The sequence below is a fragment of the Chrysochloris asiatica genome, unplaced genomic scaffold (genome assembly GCF_000296735.1).
Source record: "Chrysochloris asiatica unplaced genomic scaffold, ChrAsi1.0 scaffold00046, whole genome shotgun sequence".
Lineage (NCBI taxonomy): Eukaryota > Metazoa > Chordata > Mammalia > Afrosoricida > Chrysochloridae > Chrysochloris > Chrysochloris asiatica.
In genome coordinates this window covers 15038878-15055472 of record NW_006408564.1, presented here as the reverse complement: position 1 = coordinate 15055472, position 16595 = coordinate 15038878, and the positions used below count along the sequence as shown (strand labels likewise).

Genomic DNA, 16595 nt, shown 5'->3' with positions numbered 1-16595 from the left:
CAGCCACACCTCAGAAACCCTATCGGGGTCACTGTAAGTCAGAACCAGCTCCAGGATACTTACCAACAACAATACTTCCTTGTGCTTCTTTTCCTTTTTGAATTTTTATTAAAATTAAAAAGTTAGTATTTTCTCACTATTGTTTAATTCTAACAATACAGAATGATATAATTCAGGTAGAGGAAAGCAGATGCCACCAGCCCTGCCCTGTACCTTATCCAGAGCTGGACTATCCCAGGAGTGGAGTGAGCGTGTACTTAGTTCGGAAGATAGAGATATTAAATTGTTTTGTAAGAATCTGATATTTTGGAAGGGTTATTCAATGGACTGCAAAGTCGTTTGAACCACATGGTTGGTAGTTTATGCTCATCAGCCACACCTTGAAAACCCTATGCAGGGTCACTAGGGGTCAGAACCAACTCGACGGCACTTAACAAGAACAATGTCATCATCATGAGAAAAATCAGTTGGACTTTTTCCAGTTATGTTATTGCTTAGTCTGTTTGATTTCAGTTACCTGTGGGAAACACTCCAGTCTTCTTGATGCTCCATAATTACCTTCAGCAGCTTAGAATAGATCTTTCCAGACAGATAAGCTTTTATTTTTTTAAACACAGCTAATCAAACTCATGTTGTTGCTCTACTTGCTTTTTCAGACAACTTACTACGCACAGTCTTACACACTTAACACAAAATAGCTCTGGCTCTGATGTCTACAAAGTTTTCCTTTTTTGCTGAGATTTCTAGACTTCCCCAGTTGAGGTTGTCATTAACAGTGTTGCCAGGAGTATGTGTGTTTATATAGGTACGGATATTGATATTGAGAATGCATTATTGTGGAGAGTTACCTTTGAGTCAATTCCAACTCATGACAAGCCCATATATGCAGAGTAGAACTGCTCTGTAGAATTTTCAAGGAAGCAAATCACCACAGCTGTCTTCTGAGGTAACTCTGGGTGCGTTTGACAAGCAACCTTTTGGCTAGTGGTTGAATGCTTAACTGTTTATTTCATCCAGGGACTACAATAATTCTTTGTTGTTATTTATGCTGTTGTTGTTCGCCATCAAGTTGGTTCTAACTCATAGCAAGACTGTGTAGGGTTTCCAAGAGCAGCTGGTTTGAACTGCCAACCTTGTGGTTATCAATCCACTGCTTTTCCTATGGCACCACATCAGGATTCCCAATAACACTTTGTTTTCTTCTTCTTCTTCTTAAGTGCCACCAAGTAGGTTCCAACTCATAGCAACCCAGCATAAGGTTTGAAAGTTCAGATTGACCTGGTTGTCTATTATTTTTGCTCCTAGAAATAGTAGTGCATGCCCTTAAATAGCCATTTTTTGGAGTTTTTGTTTTGTTTTCTTTTGTGCATCAGGATTTTTCAGTTTACAAAGGAATTTGCATTGCTTTGTATTAATCTGTAGGCTGTACCAGAACATTTAGACTATAATTCAATTTTCAAACATTTAATTTATGCTGTACTCTGAAAGACATCACAAAGTGAATCAGCTTGTCATTTATTGACTAAAGGTTACTATTGGCTGTAAATATTGACTTGTAGCATTGACAATCTACCGATATAATTATTATTAACTTCTAAACATTGACAATGCTACCAAGTATAAAACCTCACTAAAGCAACTTTCTCTTCATCTCTCAGTGACCTTGAAAGTTTCACCAATCCCGAGTTTCCGAGACTGTACCTTCTGCATATAATATACTCAGGTCTCTGCTATACCATAAAGGCAAAATGTATCTCTTGCTATAAGCAAGAAACAGTCTTTGCTTTCATTGTCCTTATGGTTTATGACATAACTTAAAATCTAAATTACATAGCCTGAAGGAAAAACTTTGCAATGTTGCCCCCCAATAACATGCATATCTAAAGGATGAAAGACATTTCATCCTGAGGTACTTTCCTCAAGTTATCAACTGACCAGTATTTATTGACATGTACCTTGTGTAGGATAAATTGATAGGACATAGCGAAGAACTATGAGGCTTGGTCTCTCCCTTCCAGAAGGGTGTCAGTTAGAGTTCTTTAGACTCAAGCCAATGAAACAAACTGGGGCAAATTTAGGTAAAAGCCAAATTATTGCATTGAAGCTTTGGAGGTAGATCACACAACTGATTTAAAAAAAAAAAAAAAAAAAATGGAATGACAATCCTTGTTAAGGACTGGGCACAGAGCAGTTCCAGAGATGTAAATGGTGGGGCCATGGCCAAGTAGCCTCAGTTTTCTCATAGGACAAAATCTACTCTGACCATTTTCTATCTTTACATCACTCCTCCCCAGGGCCAAAGTTCAGAGAAAAAGAATTTGATTAGTGCATCATGGGTCATGCACCCAGCTGTTAGTAGTAGAGACAGTCTCACCGAGCTGTTTCCAATGCAAAAATCAGGCTGTTATTAGCAGAAGGAGGAATGGATGATGAGCAGGCAAAAACAACTGCTGTATACTCTACAAATACTGCAGTACAAAGGGAGAGCTGAGAAGCACTAAAAGGGGTGGTGCTGAATTATGGCTGGTCCTCCCCACTCAGTGCTTCTCAGTGCACTTAGCATAGCATGTTGTCTTAGCATCATGCGTGAGCTAAGGAAGAATGAGATTTAATACAGTCAAATTTATTTGAAAAAACATAAGGGGGAGAGAACATGTCCAACAGTAGTTCTTGCCACTCCCCATTTAGTTCCATTCAATTCAATTTACTTTCTCTCAAACACAACAGTAGATGGGGTCCCTTTTTAAAGGCTAGTTCTAGTTTAGATTTATCTGTGTGTACTTCTCCCTTCTCCCTCACCCCTCCACCACACACACATACACACATACATACACACAGGTATTCAACAGTCAGTCATTTGGGGGAAGAAAGAAGGAAAAGGACAAGAGAAAATGCTCCTGATGGTTCTGAGAAAAGACACCAAGTATCCTGGAGAGGTGACAGGTGAAAACCAGGTGACGGGTGACAACCATGCTATTGCTATCTGATGATATGGAGACACGCACATACACACACCCGCCCCATTCTTGAGTTGTTGCTTCATTAGAGACAAGATTCTGAGAATTTTCAAAATTACCAAGTACCAGGAGAAGTAGCTGATTTTCTGTGGAAGGGATTTCAAGGCAGAAAGTCTTCAGGAAAAAAACTAGAGGAAATACCCATAATGCCGTGTCTATCCATCATGTAATAAACTGAAAAAGAGACAGTGACTTTTTTAGGCAGTATGACTGGAACACATTTGTTTGAGGACTTTGATGTTGAAGCTTCTACCAACAGAAAGTGAGAATCATACAGTAGCCAAAAAGAAAGCTCTGTGCTTACTTCTAAGAATCTGTTGGTGATGAAACCAGGAAACCCTTGACTATTAACTGAAAGGTTGACAGTTTAAGTCAACCCCCCCCCCCCAGAGACTTATCAGAAGAAAGAGCTGGAGATCTACTTACAAAAGGTCAGAGCCATCGAAAACTCTATGTACTCTGACATACATGGAGTAAGAATCTACTTGACAACAATTATTGTATGTGTGTGTGCCTGCTCACTTCTGAAAACCACCTTTCCTAGGAGGACAGAAGAGAAGATTTATAGGCTATCATGAGATTTTTCAGTAGTCAGTTTCCATGTACATGGGATTTTCATTAACATTTAGGAGTCTTTGAAGTAAATCAATCTCCCAAATTAAATGTTCTGGGTTAGCCTCTATCAGATTCCTCCCCGAACAACCTCTGTCTCACACACACACACACCCCATGGCAATGTGATAGTCCCATGATCACAAAGGTCATGGGGAGCCAAGGTGAAAATTCAGGTCTTCTGTTTCCTTTCTTGTCAATTCACACCAATGAATAAGTGCAATTCTGGTGGCCAGTATAGAAAATACTGGCTTATTTCATGATACTTTCCATTTTGTATTCTCCACTGTGCAATTAATTGCATTTAGATGCACTTTGTCAAAATGATAAAGAAAAACTCACTTCTTCCAAAAGAACACCTATGCCAGCAGTTGCAGGAGAAAAGTTCAAGGCCACCAATCCTGGCTGCAATTCAGGGAAAGCAGAAATGCCCCAAGTGGTCTGAAGAGAAGGAAGATGGCCCACTTAGTGCCCATTGGTGCCCAACACCTTCATACAGCGTTGAAGTCAGTAGTGCATACAAACAACCTCAGTTTCCATTTAGCCACCAAACCCTTACACTCACACTGAAAATGCCAAAGTGAGAACAAGAGAACCACAAATCTGGAGTGGATGGAAGAAGAGTAGAAGAGCGCCGATTCCCAGAAGATGGCCCCCTTCCAGGCAGCCACAAAGGGATTTCTATGGAGTACAGTGTGAAAGCCACCAACTGGAAAGTAGCTTATTATAGTTTTACTCCTTTCCATTCAGATGTTAGGTCTCTTTTGGAGTGTATTATACAGAGTGTTGGCAATACAAAATTTCCAGTCCAATTATGAATTAATTCTTTAGATTTAATACAGGGAAACTTGTTTGAAAAAACCTAAGAGGGAGAGAATGTGTCCCACACTAGTTCCCTCCACCACTAGACCAATTCAATTCAATTCAATTCAATTTTCTTTCTCTTAAACACACACTAGCACACAGAGTCCACTTTTTGTGTGTAATGCAGAACTATTAAAACCCTCCCTACATGAGATTTCCTTTGAGTGCTATTGCTCGAGGGATCCAAAGGATAGATTGTAAATGGACTTCCCACTAGCCAGAGACAAAGGACATCCTCAGAGGGGTATTGAAGCAAAGCAGCAATTCCTATTTTTCAGGATAAGGGCTTGATTATTATGTACGTGCTAGAGCCTGGCCCACCAACTGGGAAGGGAATAAAGCACTTGTAGGGTGTTTTGATACCAGATACTTAAGAGTCCCTGCACATTCAGACAGTGTTCTCTAAGTGTCGGCCTTAAACACCTGCATCAGGTGTTGTTTAAAATGCAGAGTCCAAGACCCCACCCAGTAGGTCTGAGATGGGAACCAGAAATCTGAATGTTTACTAAATGCCCTAGGCGAAACTGATGCAGGTAGTTCAGAGACCACCCTTAGAGAAAAACTTCCTTAGAGATGGTTGTCCCTTGAAAGTGAAGGTACCTGTACCCTCCATGGAGTTTGTGTTCTCCATGCAGCCAAGCATCATTAGACCTAGACAGATATTGTTGCTGTTGTTAAGTGCCATCAGTAAGTTCTGACTCACAACCCTGTATAGGGTTTCCAAGGAGCAACTGGAGGTTTTGAACTGCTGACCTTCTGTTTCTCAGTCCAGTGCTGATCCACAGCATCGCACCATATGGTAATGTGCAAATGGTAAAACAGATCCTCCTCAATGGCATTCCTTAAGACTCCAATGCATGCCCTGTGAGCATGGTTACTAGCCCAAGGATTAAAGAGAAATGAGTTCATAGTGCCCAAGTTGAGAAATTGCTGGATTAAACTCATCCTAAATGCCAGGGACCATGGTAAAGACTGATTATTACTGTTATTAACACTAATGGCAACAAACCAATGCTAATGATACAGGTTTCAGTTTCATAAATTTCCAGTTGGTAATCTGAGCTCTCCACCCTGATGTGTATGGGGAGGAAAGAGAGCTGACTGACTCATCACCCTCCCAGGCTAGAAGTCTTACTGCTGTCTTGTATTTCAGACAGACTTCTGATTAAAAGCATTCCAATTGGTCTTCATCCAAAATATTTCTGAGGAATGTTTCTCCATTTTAGCACCATATGAGCTACAGTACTCTGTAGTTCCTCTAAAATACAAATAATCACTTATATTTATAAGGTTAATTATAGTGTACAAAGCATTCATCCAGCTGCTTTTCATACCTCTCTATACCAGTGTGAGGACAAGTTTTATCCCCATTTTCATGAGAAGAAACTGAGATTCAGGGAGTTTAAGTGACTTACTTGCTCAACGTTGCATGGGTTGTGAACAAGGGTGTTCTGACTCCAAGGATCTTCCATGAAAACACACACTTAGATGAGGCAGGTACACAAAGCGGTATCTATGTATAGACTGTTCTAGAACACATTGCCTTTGGAGAATATCATGACTAAAGACTCTTAACTATTCTAGCTTTCAGAAAAGTCACTAAATCTGAATGAGATAAAATATTGTCAGATAATATCAAATGCCTTGCCATACACCAGTAGTCATGTAGGAATGCAATATTAAAATAAGTTAACCACAGAAATGAATTGTAATAAATGGAAGTAGTTGAGTGATTTGCAATTGAGTAAATGAATGTTGTTCCCACCCAACTTCACTACATCTCTAAAATGTATTTGTATTTAAATACTGGTTACAAAACACAAAAATAAACCCAAACTAGCTTCAGTGTTACCAGGGAAACAATTGTATAGGTTAGCAAATTAAATGAGTAACTTACTAGTGTCTTTACAGTGTGACTAGGCCCGGGACTGTACAATATCTTCAAGACTTGAGTTTTCTTTTTTTAATCTCTTGGCTGTGCTTTCCTCTGAGTTGACTTCACCCCCAGGTAGGCTCTCTCCATATGGTGGACACTAGACAACAACTCAGCAACCCCAGAGAGAAGAAGGCTTCTCTTTCCTAATAGTTCTACTAGAGTCCCCAGTTGAACTTTCATTGGCCTAATTTTGTCATGTGCCTATCACTGCATTCAAGAAGATATGAACTGATTGGCCAGTCCTAGGTCACATGTCCCCCACCCACCCTACTCAAGCTAGAAATGCAGTTGTTTCGTTGTTGTTGTTGTTAAGTGCTATCGAGTTGGTTCCAACTCAAAGCGGCCCTGTATAGGATTTCTGAGGCTTTAAAAATCTTTGTAGGAACAGAAAGTCTCATCTTTCTCCTGTGGAGCACTTGGTGAACTCGACAACCAATCTTGTGGTTCACAGTCCAATGTGAGCCATGCTTATCCTGTTTGTACTGAAGTGGGAGTAGGGTAGCTTCCCAAGGAAAACAAGGATTCAATTAACAGAGGAAAATAATTGTTCTGCAGGCAGACATAGGAAGTGGCCCACAGATATTATCATCATCCCTATCTACAGATAATAAAACTGAGTACCAAAAATGTTAACTGAGTTGTGGAGTCATACAGCTAGAAAGACATTCATACCCAGGACAGTATAGTTTTAAAACTTGTTCTCAGTCTACTCCATCGAACAGCCTTCATCTCAAGTCAATCAGAAGCTGGGATTTAGACTCAATAATACCCCCTTCACAAACTCTTCACATTACATGCAGTACTTAATTCCCAGAAATGTTGTGCTTTACATCATAAAAATTTTCACAATTCTCATATATTGATTGGGTCAGCCAGCCAACACTTTGTCACAAAACCTTTCCCAGCCACCCCAAGTAAACTGACTTTCTAAGCCTTTACAGTATCTTACATCTTCCTTTTTAATGCATATCACTATTAAAATCTCACATTCCTGAGATAATGTGGTTAATTTCTGCCTTCCCACTCAACCTGTGAGTAGAAATCATGTCTGCTTTGGGGCATCTTTATATGCATGGCACCAAACAAGTTAAGTATTTGTTGAGTGAATCAATCAATCAATCAATCAACTAGTCTGCCCTGAATAAAGAATTCTCTTTTAAAATATATGTATGTGAATTTAAGATTAGGATTAGTGGCCAGGGTTCAGTAAGAATATCAGCTGATTGTGAGCAGCCATCTTAAGTGCAAAACTATTGATGTCTCACCATCAGGAGCAAAGAAAAGTGAAGAAAATTAAGGGCACAAGGAGACAATTAGTCCAAAGAACTAATGAACCTCAGCTTCCACGACCTTGAGACTAGAAGAATCAGATGGTGCCCTGCTACCTCAGCTGACTATTCTGGAAGGGATCACCACAGGAGATCCTGGATAGAGAGAAAAAATATGGAACAAAACTCAAAATCATCAAGAAGACCAGGTATACTGGTGTGTCAGAGACTGGTGGCACCCCTGAGTCTTCATAGTCACTCTTCAGGTCTGGAACTGAACTTCCCCTGTGACTCAATTTTTAGCCAAGTGACAGCCAGGCCTATAAGGTGAACAACACCAGGGAAATACACACTCCTTAGAACAACCAACCAAACAAGATCAAAGGGACAGCATTTGCCCATAGATAATGCTCAGAAGACAGGAAGAAATAGGAAAGAAGGACCAATGGAAATGGAGGACTAGGTCATTTACCAGCCTTAAAACTAACAAACAACATCCAGATAATTTAATAGAAATAAACAAATGAAAACACAGGATTAAAAGATCAATAGCAACAACAACAACAAAAAGAATAACAGAAAAGGCATTCTGGAAAACGATGGTTAAAGTATGGAAAGGGATTTAGAGAAAATGGAGTCTCTGGTTTGTTGTACATTCAAAATTTTTAATCTTACCTAGGAAATCCTATGCTGGATCTCTATGAGTTGCAACCAAGTCCACAGCACAGCATCACCACCACCCATGCATGACTGGTGGGAGATGGGGAGGGGCGTGTCAAGTACTAGAATGCACTGTCCTCTTATCTCATTATTAGACTCTAGTTACTAGTGCAAAGGCACTGTAGCATAACCACAAGGCCAGCGATTTGAGGCCCACCAGCTGCTTTGCTGGAGAAAAATGAGTTTTTATTCTCCCCGCAAAATGTACAACCTCAGTAACCCTATAAAGAATAGCTATAAGTCAGAACCAACTCTACAGCACTTAACAACAACAGCAGTTGCTATATAGAATTAGAAATCAATGGCAACTTGAGTTATAATGGATCTGATGTTGTTAAGTGCTGTCGAGTTGGTTCTGAGTCAGCAACACTACATAGGGTTTTCCGAGGAGTGGCTTATGAGTTTGAACCACTGACCTGGCGGTTCAAACTGACTTTGCAGTCTTATCCTACAGTGCCACCCCAGTATTTCCTAATGGAAGTCTAGGCAGGTCTTCATGTTAAAATGTGGCATTGTTGGTAAGATGCCATTAAGTTAATTTTAATTCATGGCAACACCATGGACAGAGACCTGCCCCTTGGATTTTCTAGACTGTAATCTCTATACAGGGTCACTATCAGTCAGAACTGACTCAAGGCATTTACCAACAACAACAATAACAATCTCTAGGAGGGAGTGCTGATGTGATGCTGTTGATTGCTATCCACAAGTTTGGTAATTCAAACTCACCAGGCTCTTCTCAGAAACCCTATACAGGGTTACTATGACTTGAAACTGACTTGACAGCCCTTTATTAGTTTGGCTAATCACATTAACAACAACAACAATTTCTATGGGAGCAGATTGCCAAATCTTTTTCCCACAGAGCCTCTGGGTGGGTTCAAATGGCCAACTTTTCAGACAGCAGTTAAGCACTTAACTTTTATACCATCAGGGCTCCTTATATGTTGAAATATTATGAAAGTCCAGGGAGATTATGAAAAATGGAGAATCTTGAGGTCCACCCTAGCCTGAGATTCTGATTCAACTGTTCTGACTAAAAAATTTGCATATATACTACCCACTCTCCACCCCGTCTAACAATGGCCACACTCCACTCATCGAAGACTTCTCCTACTTTAAATAAGTGGGTGGGAATGAATGAAGGGTTCCCTATTGAATTTCAGTGGTTCAGTGGTAGAATTCTTGCCTTCCATGTAGAAGTTCCAGGCTTGATCCCTGGCTAATTTACCTCAAGCTCAGCCTCCACCTGTCTGTTAGTAAAGCTTTGTATGTTGCTAAGATGATGACAAGGTTAAAAAGGAAAAAAGGCCTGATCATCTGTTCCCCAAAATTAGGCAGTGAAACTCCTAGGATCACAACAGTCTGATCCAAAACCAATCATGGAAATGATGCAGGTCCAGACAACATTTCGTTCCATTGTATATGAGGTCACTATGAGTCGGAGCCAACTTGGAGGCAACTAATGTGTCTGAAGTTCAGAACCCATGAGGGACATTCTTTGTCCATGGTATTGCCATGAGTTGAAACCAAATTAATGGCACCATTACAATAAAATCTTAAAGACTTTGACCTCAGAAATTCCAACAGTGCATTCCCGTGATTTCATGAGACGATGGTACATGCCAGTTAAATATCCCTAAAATATTAAAAATCTATTCCTTTAAGCCCATCTCTCAAAGTGCACATTCAGATGTCTGCTGGTAATTAGAGATCACTAGATCCCACATTTTCTGTTGTTCTCATCCAGCCTCTGAAACAGGGGCAGACAACTGTCCGATCTCCCACTTGTATTCTAGCATGTATAGCCATGCCATTATCTCATGAATTTTTTATAAACATGAAGTTTAAGGAAAATTCTGTGGGTCAGAAATCTTCATTTCTTTGAACATAGTTTCACTTAGTAGGTCTTGAAGCAGTTTTACAAAATAATGAAAATGCCCAACTGTTTGCTATTCCCCCCTCCTCTACCCTCAAAGCACTCTAGAAAAACAGGTTCCCCAAACAATTTACAATGATTGGAATATGCCACAAGAAATCATGTTTCCTCACCTCCTTTATTTCCTACAGTAAGTTGTCAAATACAAAACCCAAATGCTCCCAATGAACCAGCACAAGCTTCTGTTAGCCCAAAGCTTCAGCCATAGAGCCAGAAGGGGGCAGCATCACACAGCACTCCAAGAAGCAAGCAGCTAAAATAGAAAAGGAAACAAATTAAAAAGCCCAAACCACACACTAATAGTAAATGCATGAATCTTGAAATAACACTCTCCTGTTTTGATATTTGTCTGATCTCAAGTGCGTATCAGCAACTCTTTATTAGTTTGGCTAATCACATCAAAAAATGAATCATGTCTTGTGTTACCAAACCAAACTCATTGCTGTCAAGCCTATTCCGATTCATCACGTAAAGAGTTTCTGAGACTAAATCTCCTATAGAAGGAGCAGATAGCCTCATCCTTTTCCCACAAACCAGCTTGTGGGTTTGAACTTCTGACCTTGCAGTTAGCAGCTCAACACACCTAACCCACAATGCCACCAAGGCTCCTTGGTATTGCCAGAAAGAGGTGAAAATCAGTGCATCAGCCATTCCAGCAGTTTTTGTTGTCAGTGGCCTGTTGAGGTTTACAGGGAATCCATTATCCACAGGACCTGTAATGGATTGGAAAGGAATGCTACTTTGTTTAGAGTAATGTATCTAAGTTGTGGGTGAAAGAAACTTCTCTGTTGAATTGTACATCTAGTACTTAACTTTCTAGAACCATCAGACACAATTAGTGAATCCCCACTAGGATATATTGCAGTGATTACATGCTCCTCAGCTAACCAAAAGTCATTGGCTCAAACCCACCAGTCACTTTGTGGGTGAAAGGTGTAGTGGTCTGCTTCCATAAAGATTTCCAGAGTGGGAACCATTCCATGGCGGCTCTACTCTGTCCTATGAGGTCGCTAAGAATTGGAATTGTTTCGATAGCCACAAATTCACTGTGATGTATTTTTATTATGGGATGGGAACACAACCAAGAAGTATGACTTCCTAACCCTTTCTTCAAAGGATTTACAATCTAGCAGGCAAATATATATGGGAGGAAAAACAAACAAACAAATCCGTAGCTATACTTTATATTAGAATGTTAGTGCCAAATGCGAGGAGATTGCTTACATAAATGTATATATTATATGTTTCCTATGTGTTTGTCACTGCTCAGTTAGACCCCCAGAAACAATAAGATATAGATATTTTTATCTTGGAATTTGGATGTGATGCTGTGCTGGGGTAACACTAACTGCAAGGTCAGCAGTTCAAGCCCACCAGCCACTCCTCGGAAACCCTATGCCCTCATAGGATCACTTTGAGTTGGAAATTACTCAAATGCCCTTAGCAATAATATTTTTTATCATTCTCATTTTACAGATGAGGGTTTTGTAAGTGACAGCTATTCAGAGCTGGGATGGGGCCTAGGCCTACCTAACCCCAAAGTTGCACTATTAACCTTCCTTTTTAGAAGAAGAGGCTGTCATTGGTTTTAGTACTTACTACAAAGAATTAAAGCCTTCCTCATACACATCCGCTTGTGAACATATTCTCATGATTTGGCCTTGTGCTTCCCTTGAAGCCCATCAAAACCTTGCAGTACACAGAGCAGGTTCTGCCCACCAAATGCATAAAAGAAACCCAAGTAGTGACGTCGTGTTTTCATCAGGAACCGATAGAGGGCAGCAGCAGATAAACCAACTAGGATCCCTTCTCCATGGACACCCCTTATCAGGGCCGGGTCTTTTGGTGTAGACCATCCAGGCAGGGCTCCAGTGAACCAATTTCTTATCACTATTTTAAAAACTATAATAAAAAAAATCATATCTGACCATGGGGAAGGGGAGAAAGAGACTAAAACTGTGGAGTCAAACATCTGTGAGAAAATCTCTCTTTTAATAAAGGAAAAGATGGCATGAGGGACGTGGCACCTCTTTGCCAAGACATTTGACATCCAAGGCTGGTAATAATGTCCATGAGCTTTTAACCCAGAGCTGGGTAAGTGCTTGCTCTCCCCCCACAGGGCTCCAGGCAGACCAGCCAGAAGTGGAGATGCTAAGTACACACAATGGATTGGCCAGGCCTGTCTCATGCCAAGCAGATGGTGTCTTGGTAGAGGAGACGCTGCACTTAGGAGAATGGGGACAGTGGCCATGCCACCAGGGGCTAAGAGTTGCTGTACTGTGACTTGCCCCTTGCAATTAAGCGCTCATTGTTTGTGACAGAGTGTCACGGCTGCACTTGTCTAAGATGAAGGAAGGACGTTTCTGCTAACCAAAAGCTTTCCTTGAGAAAGAGGAGGAGGTAGGAAAAGACCCCAAAAAATGTGTAGGTCAATGCCATTGTTGTTGTTGTTATGTGCTGTGGAGTCGGTTCCGACTCATAGTGACCTACACAGGGTTTCCGAGGCTGTAAGTCTTTATGAGAGCAGAAAGCCTCATCTTTCTCCTGCAGAATAGCTGGTAGTTTCGAACTGCTGACCTTGCAGTTCGCAGCCCGATTCGTAATCACTTCACTGTAGGCCTATAAAAATTAAAATGCGTATTTGACAAAGAAGACAAATAAGTCAGGGTATAAATAAATGTATTTCTTTTCCCCACCTTGTGACCAAAGGACCTGTTGTATCTCTGAGGTTGGTGGTATCAACCAGAGCCATGGTAATATTAGGTTGTGGTTGTTGTTGTGAAGTGCCTTTGAGTTGGTTCTGGCTCATAGTACCCCAGTCTAGGATTTCCAAAGCTGTAAATCTATACTGGAGCAGAAAACCTCATCTTACTTCCGAGGAGAAATTGGTGGGTTTGCACTGCCTACCTTGTATGTAGCAGTCTAGTACTTATCCTGTAGTACTACTGGTACTCCTTAGATAGACAATATTAGCTAGAACTTAACAAAATTGCCTATATTCTGTCAGTTTTGACCTATAAAAATGAAAATTCCTTACAGTTTAAGCAATTAAATAATAGCAACAATAATGTTTATGTTGTTGTTAAGAACTGTTGAGTTGGTTCCAACTCATAGCAACCTGTATAGGAGCAGTTGGGGAGCTTGAACTGCCAACCTTGCAGTTCAAAGCATCCTTGCAGTCCAGTGCATTAACACACAGCACCATGTTTATACCTGTGGGATAATGCGCTGGACCACAAGGTCGGTTTGGACTACAAGGTCGGCGGTTCGAACTCGCCAGCTGCTTCTTGGAAACCTTATACAGGTCCTTGTGAGTTGAAACTGGCTTGATGACACTTAATAACAACAACTAAGTTATTTACAGAATCCGGTTCTAAGCCTTTCCATATACGAACTTATCTGATCCTCACTGTAAGTCACAATGGGTTTAGTTTTGATTATCCCATCTACAGATGAAGTTGAGTTCTGGTATGGCACTGCAGGATAATGTGCTAGACCACAAAGTAGGATTGAACCCCAAGTTTGGCAATTCAGACTCACCAGCCAATTCTCAGAAACCTTATACAGGGTCGCTGTGAGTCAGAACCAGCTAGATGCTACTTAACAACAACAAATAATTGAAATGGAGTCCTGGTGTGGTGCTGTGGGATAAAGCACTGGAAAGCAAGATCAGTTTGAAGCACAAGGTCAGCGGTTCAAACCTTGAAAATCCTATATAGGGTCTCTATGAGTCAGAACTGACTTGATGGCACCTAACAACAACAACAACATAGATGAAGTCACACAGCCAAAATTCATATTTAAACTCTCTATAGGATAAGGAGCTCTGGTAACGTAGTGGATACTAATCGGGCTGCAAACCGCAAGGTTAGCAGTTCGAAACTACCAGCTATTCCGCGGGAGAAAGATGAGGCTTTCTGCTCCCGTAAAGATTTACAGCCTCGGAAACCCTGTACAGGGTCGCAATGAGTCGGAACCGACTCGATGGCACACAACAACAACAATAGGATAAGTACTGGACTGCTAACCACAAGGTCAGCAGTTAGAGCCCACCAGCTGCTTGCTGGGAGAAATATGAGGCTTTCTGCCCCTGCAAAGATTTACAGCCTCAGAAACCCTACACAGGGCTGCTGGGAGTTGGAACTGACTTGACAATACTAACCAACAACAACAATTGAGTCCAGGGTCTCAGGGGAGAAAGAGGATGTGGTTGAATGGGGAGGTTTCTAGGGGAGAAGGTTTCTTGAGGTCTCTGAAGGACCAACCTCAACATCTGTGTGTTTTTCTTCCCAGGTCAGTCAGTATACTTTTGCCATGTGCAGTTACCGGGAGAAAAAAGCAGAACCCCAAGAGCTTCTACAACTGGATGGCTACACTGTGGATTACACCGACCCCCAGCCAGGTACCCATCCATCCCGAAAGAATCGCCACCTCCTCAAATTAGCAATCACCTAATATTTATTACTCACTGACTCTGTGCCAGGCTATATGTTACTGGCATTTCTCCGGTGACGATAACAACCACCGTTGTTGTTCTTACTGAATTTCCCTTTTAGCAGATAAAATGTCATCCACATCAAAGACTCTCTTTTCTGGTACTCCACTAGTGCTAAGCACCTGATCACATCTAGGTGCCCACTGGGCTCCATGTGGAGGTGAGTTAGTTCTTTAGCTGAGCAGGAATGGGGTTTGCTTGCTGAAGGGAGGCTATGGTTTCCATGAGTCAGACAGGTGGAGAGAGGTATAAATGATGACAAAAGCAGGATGTGAAGTAGGATGGATGGAGAAGGAGAGGATGGTACCTGGTACCTAGCTGGCTAGGTGAATGAGAGGAAGGAAGGAGTCCATGCCATCTCCATGCTTCCATGCCTGGGCATCGAGGTAAAGCTGATGCCAGCAAGAGCAATCATGGCCAGAAAGGTCAGGCTGGAGTGTCTGCTGTGCCTAGGTCACTACATGTAGAGGATTTATGTACTAACAATAAACTACACTTAACACTTAACTGTGCCCCACCCCCCAAAAAAAAGTCTTTGGTTTTTCCCAAGAGAACCTCTGGTTGAACATCAAAAAGACTCAGTGGTGCTTTTTTCTCTTACCTACTTGTGTAAGGGACTAGCCCAATGCCTACATCAGGTATATATTCCACCTTAGACAGAAAACTGGAAACATAGTTTCCGGAAAAGAAATCCTGTAAGCAAACTGGGGATAGTATGAGTGTTTTGTTTTTCCCAAATGATGTGTGGGCTTGGCAGATACTGTGTGTCCCAGACCAAGTAAGGCTGCCATGTACATCCATATTTCTTAAGTATAATTCAACAGTCAATAAAGGTTAGCTTACAGCACTTGAAAAGAAAGACTTCCTTAAATGTCTTCTTCCCAAAGAAGATATCAATCTATACATACAGACATCCAAGTTCCTAAGTCTTTGTAACTAAGAGACCACACAAATGCTAGTATTTCTTATAAGTTTTTCATTGCGTAAGTTCTACATCCTGTCCCCTCACACCTCTCCCTGCAACCACCACCACCCATTTTATCTTTTCCCAGAAAAAAAATGAATAGAAATCAGTCTCAAACAACCTTCAAAATGGGTGGGGGGTGCGAAATCATTTCAGCATATTAATGAACAACAACACCAACAGCCCTCTCGTAGAGAAGTTTATTTTTATGCCAAATCTGCACAAGGGAAGCATTTCCAACCATACTGCATTATTTGGCCCAAAACCTTTTTTTCTACTCCCATATTGCTCTTCCACATGCAACAAAATACACATAAAAGAAAAAGAAAAAAAAAAAAAAAAAAACAGAGTTTGAGAGAAGATGGGATGTTAACCTGAAAAGGTGTAGTAGGGATGGCCTTGGGTCCAGCCCACTTATATTAGTGTCCCAACACAGAGTGGCCGGGACCAGCCCCACCTCCTTGGACTTCTATTTATAATTTACATCCTGCCAGAGCATGGTACAGAGCTGACCACATAAAGCATGAATGAGAAACTCTGCCTGGAAATCCTCCCTAATGAATGGAACCTACGAGTCTGAAGCAAACAAAATTGCATGCAACATTTCATTGAGAGGATGCAGGTCATGCATTAGGAAACTGACCCTTAAGATATTCGGTGACTGTGTTCTTAAATCATTGAGTGTCTGCCAAAGAGATAGACTCATTCTTTCCTAATACCTACATTTTAGGTGTCAGTATTAAAATGAAAGACTAAAATGGACTCCTGGTGTGGCACTGT

At 41.1% G+C, this 16595-nt stretch overlaps 1 protein-coding gene across 1 annotated transcript in view; it reads left to right on the top strand.

Moving 5' to 3' along the window:
- The window catches only part of CADPS (Ca++-dependent secretion activator), a 755300-nt gene that overhangs the window by 535490 nt on the left and 203215 nt on the right, over positions 1–16595 (top strand). Inside the window, exon 11 of the mRNA XM_006862100.1 lies at positions 14650–14758. Coding sequence (XP_006862162.1) covers positions 14650–14758 — 109 coding nt within the window. The remainder of the gene's footprint in view (positions 1–14649; positions 14759–16595) is intronic.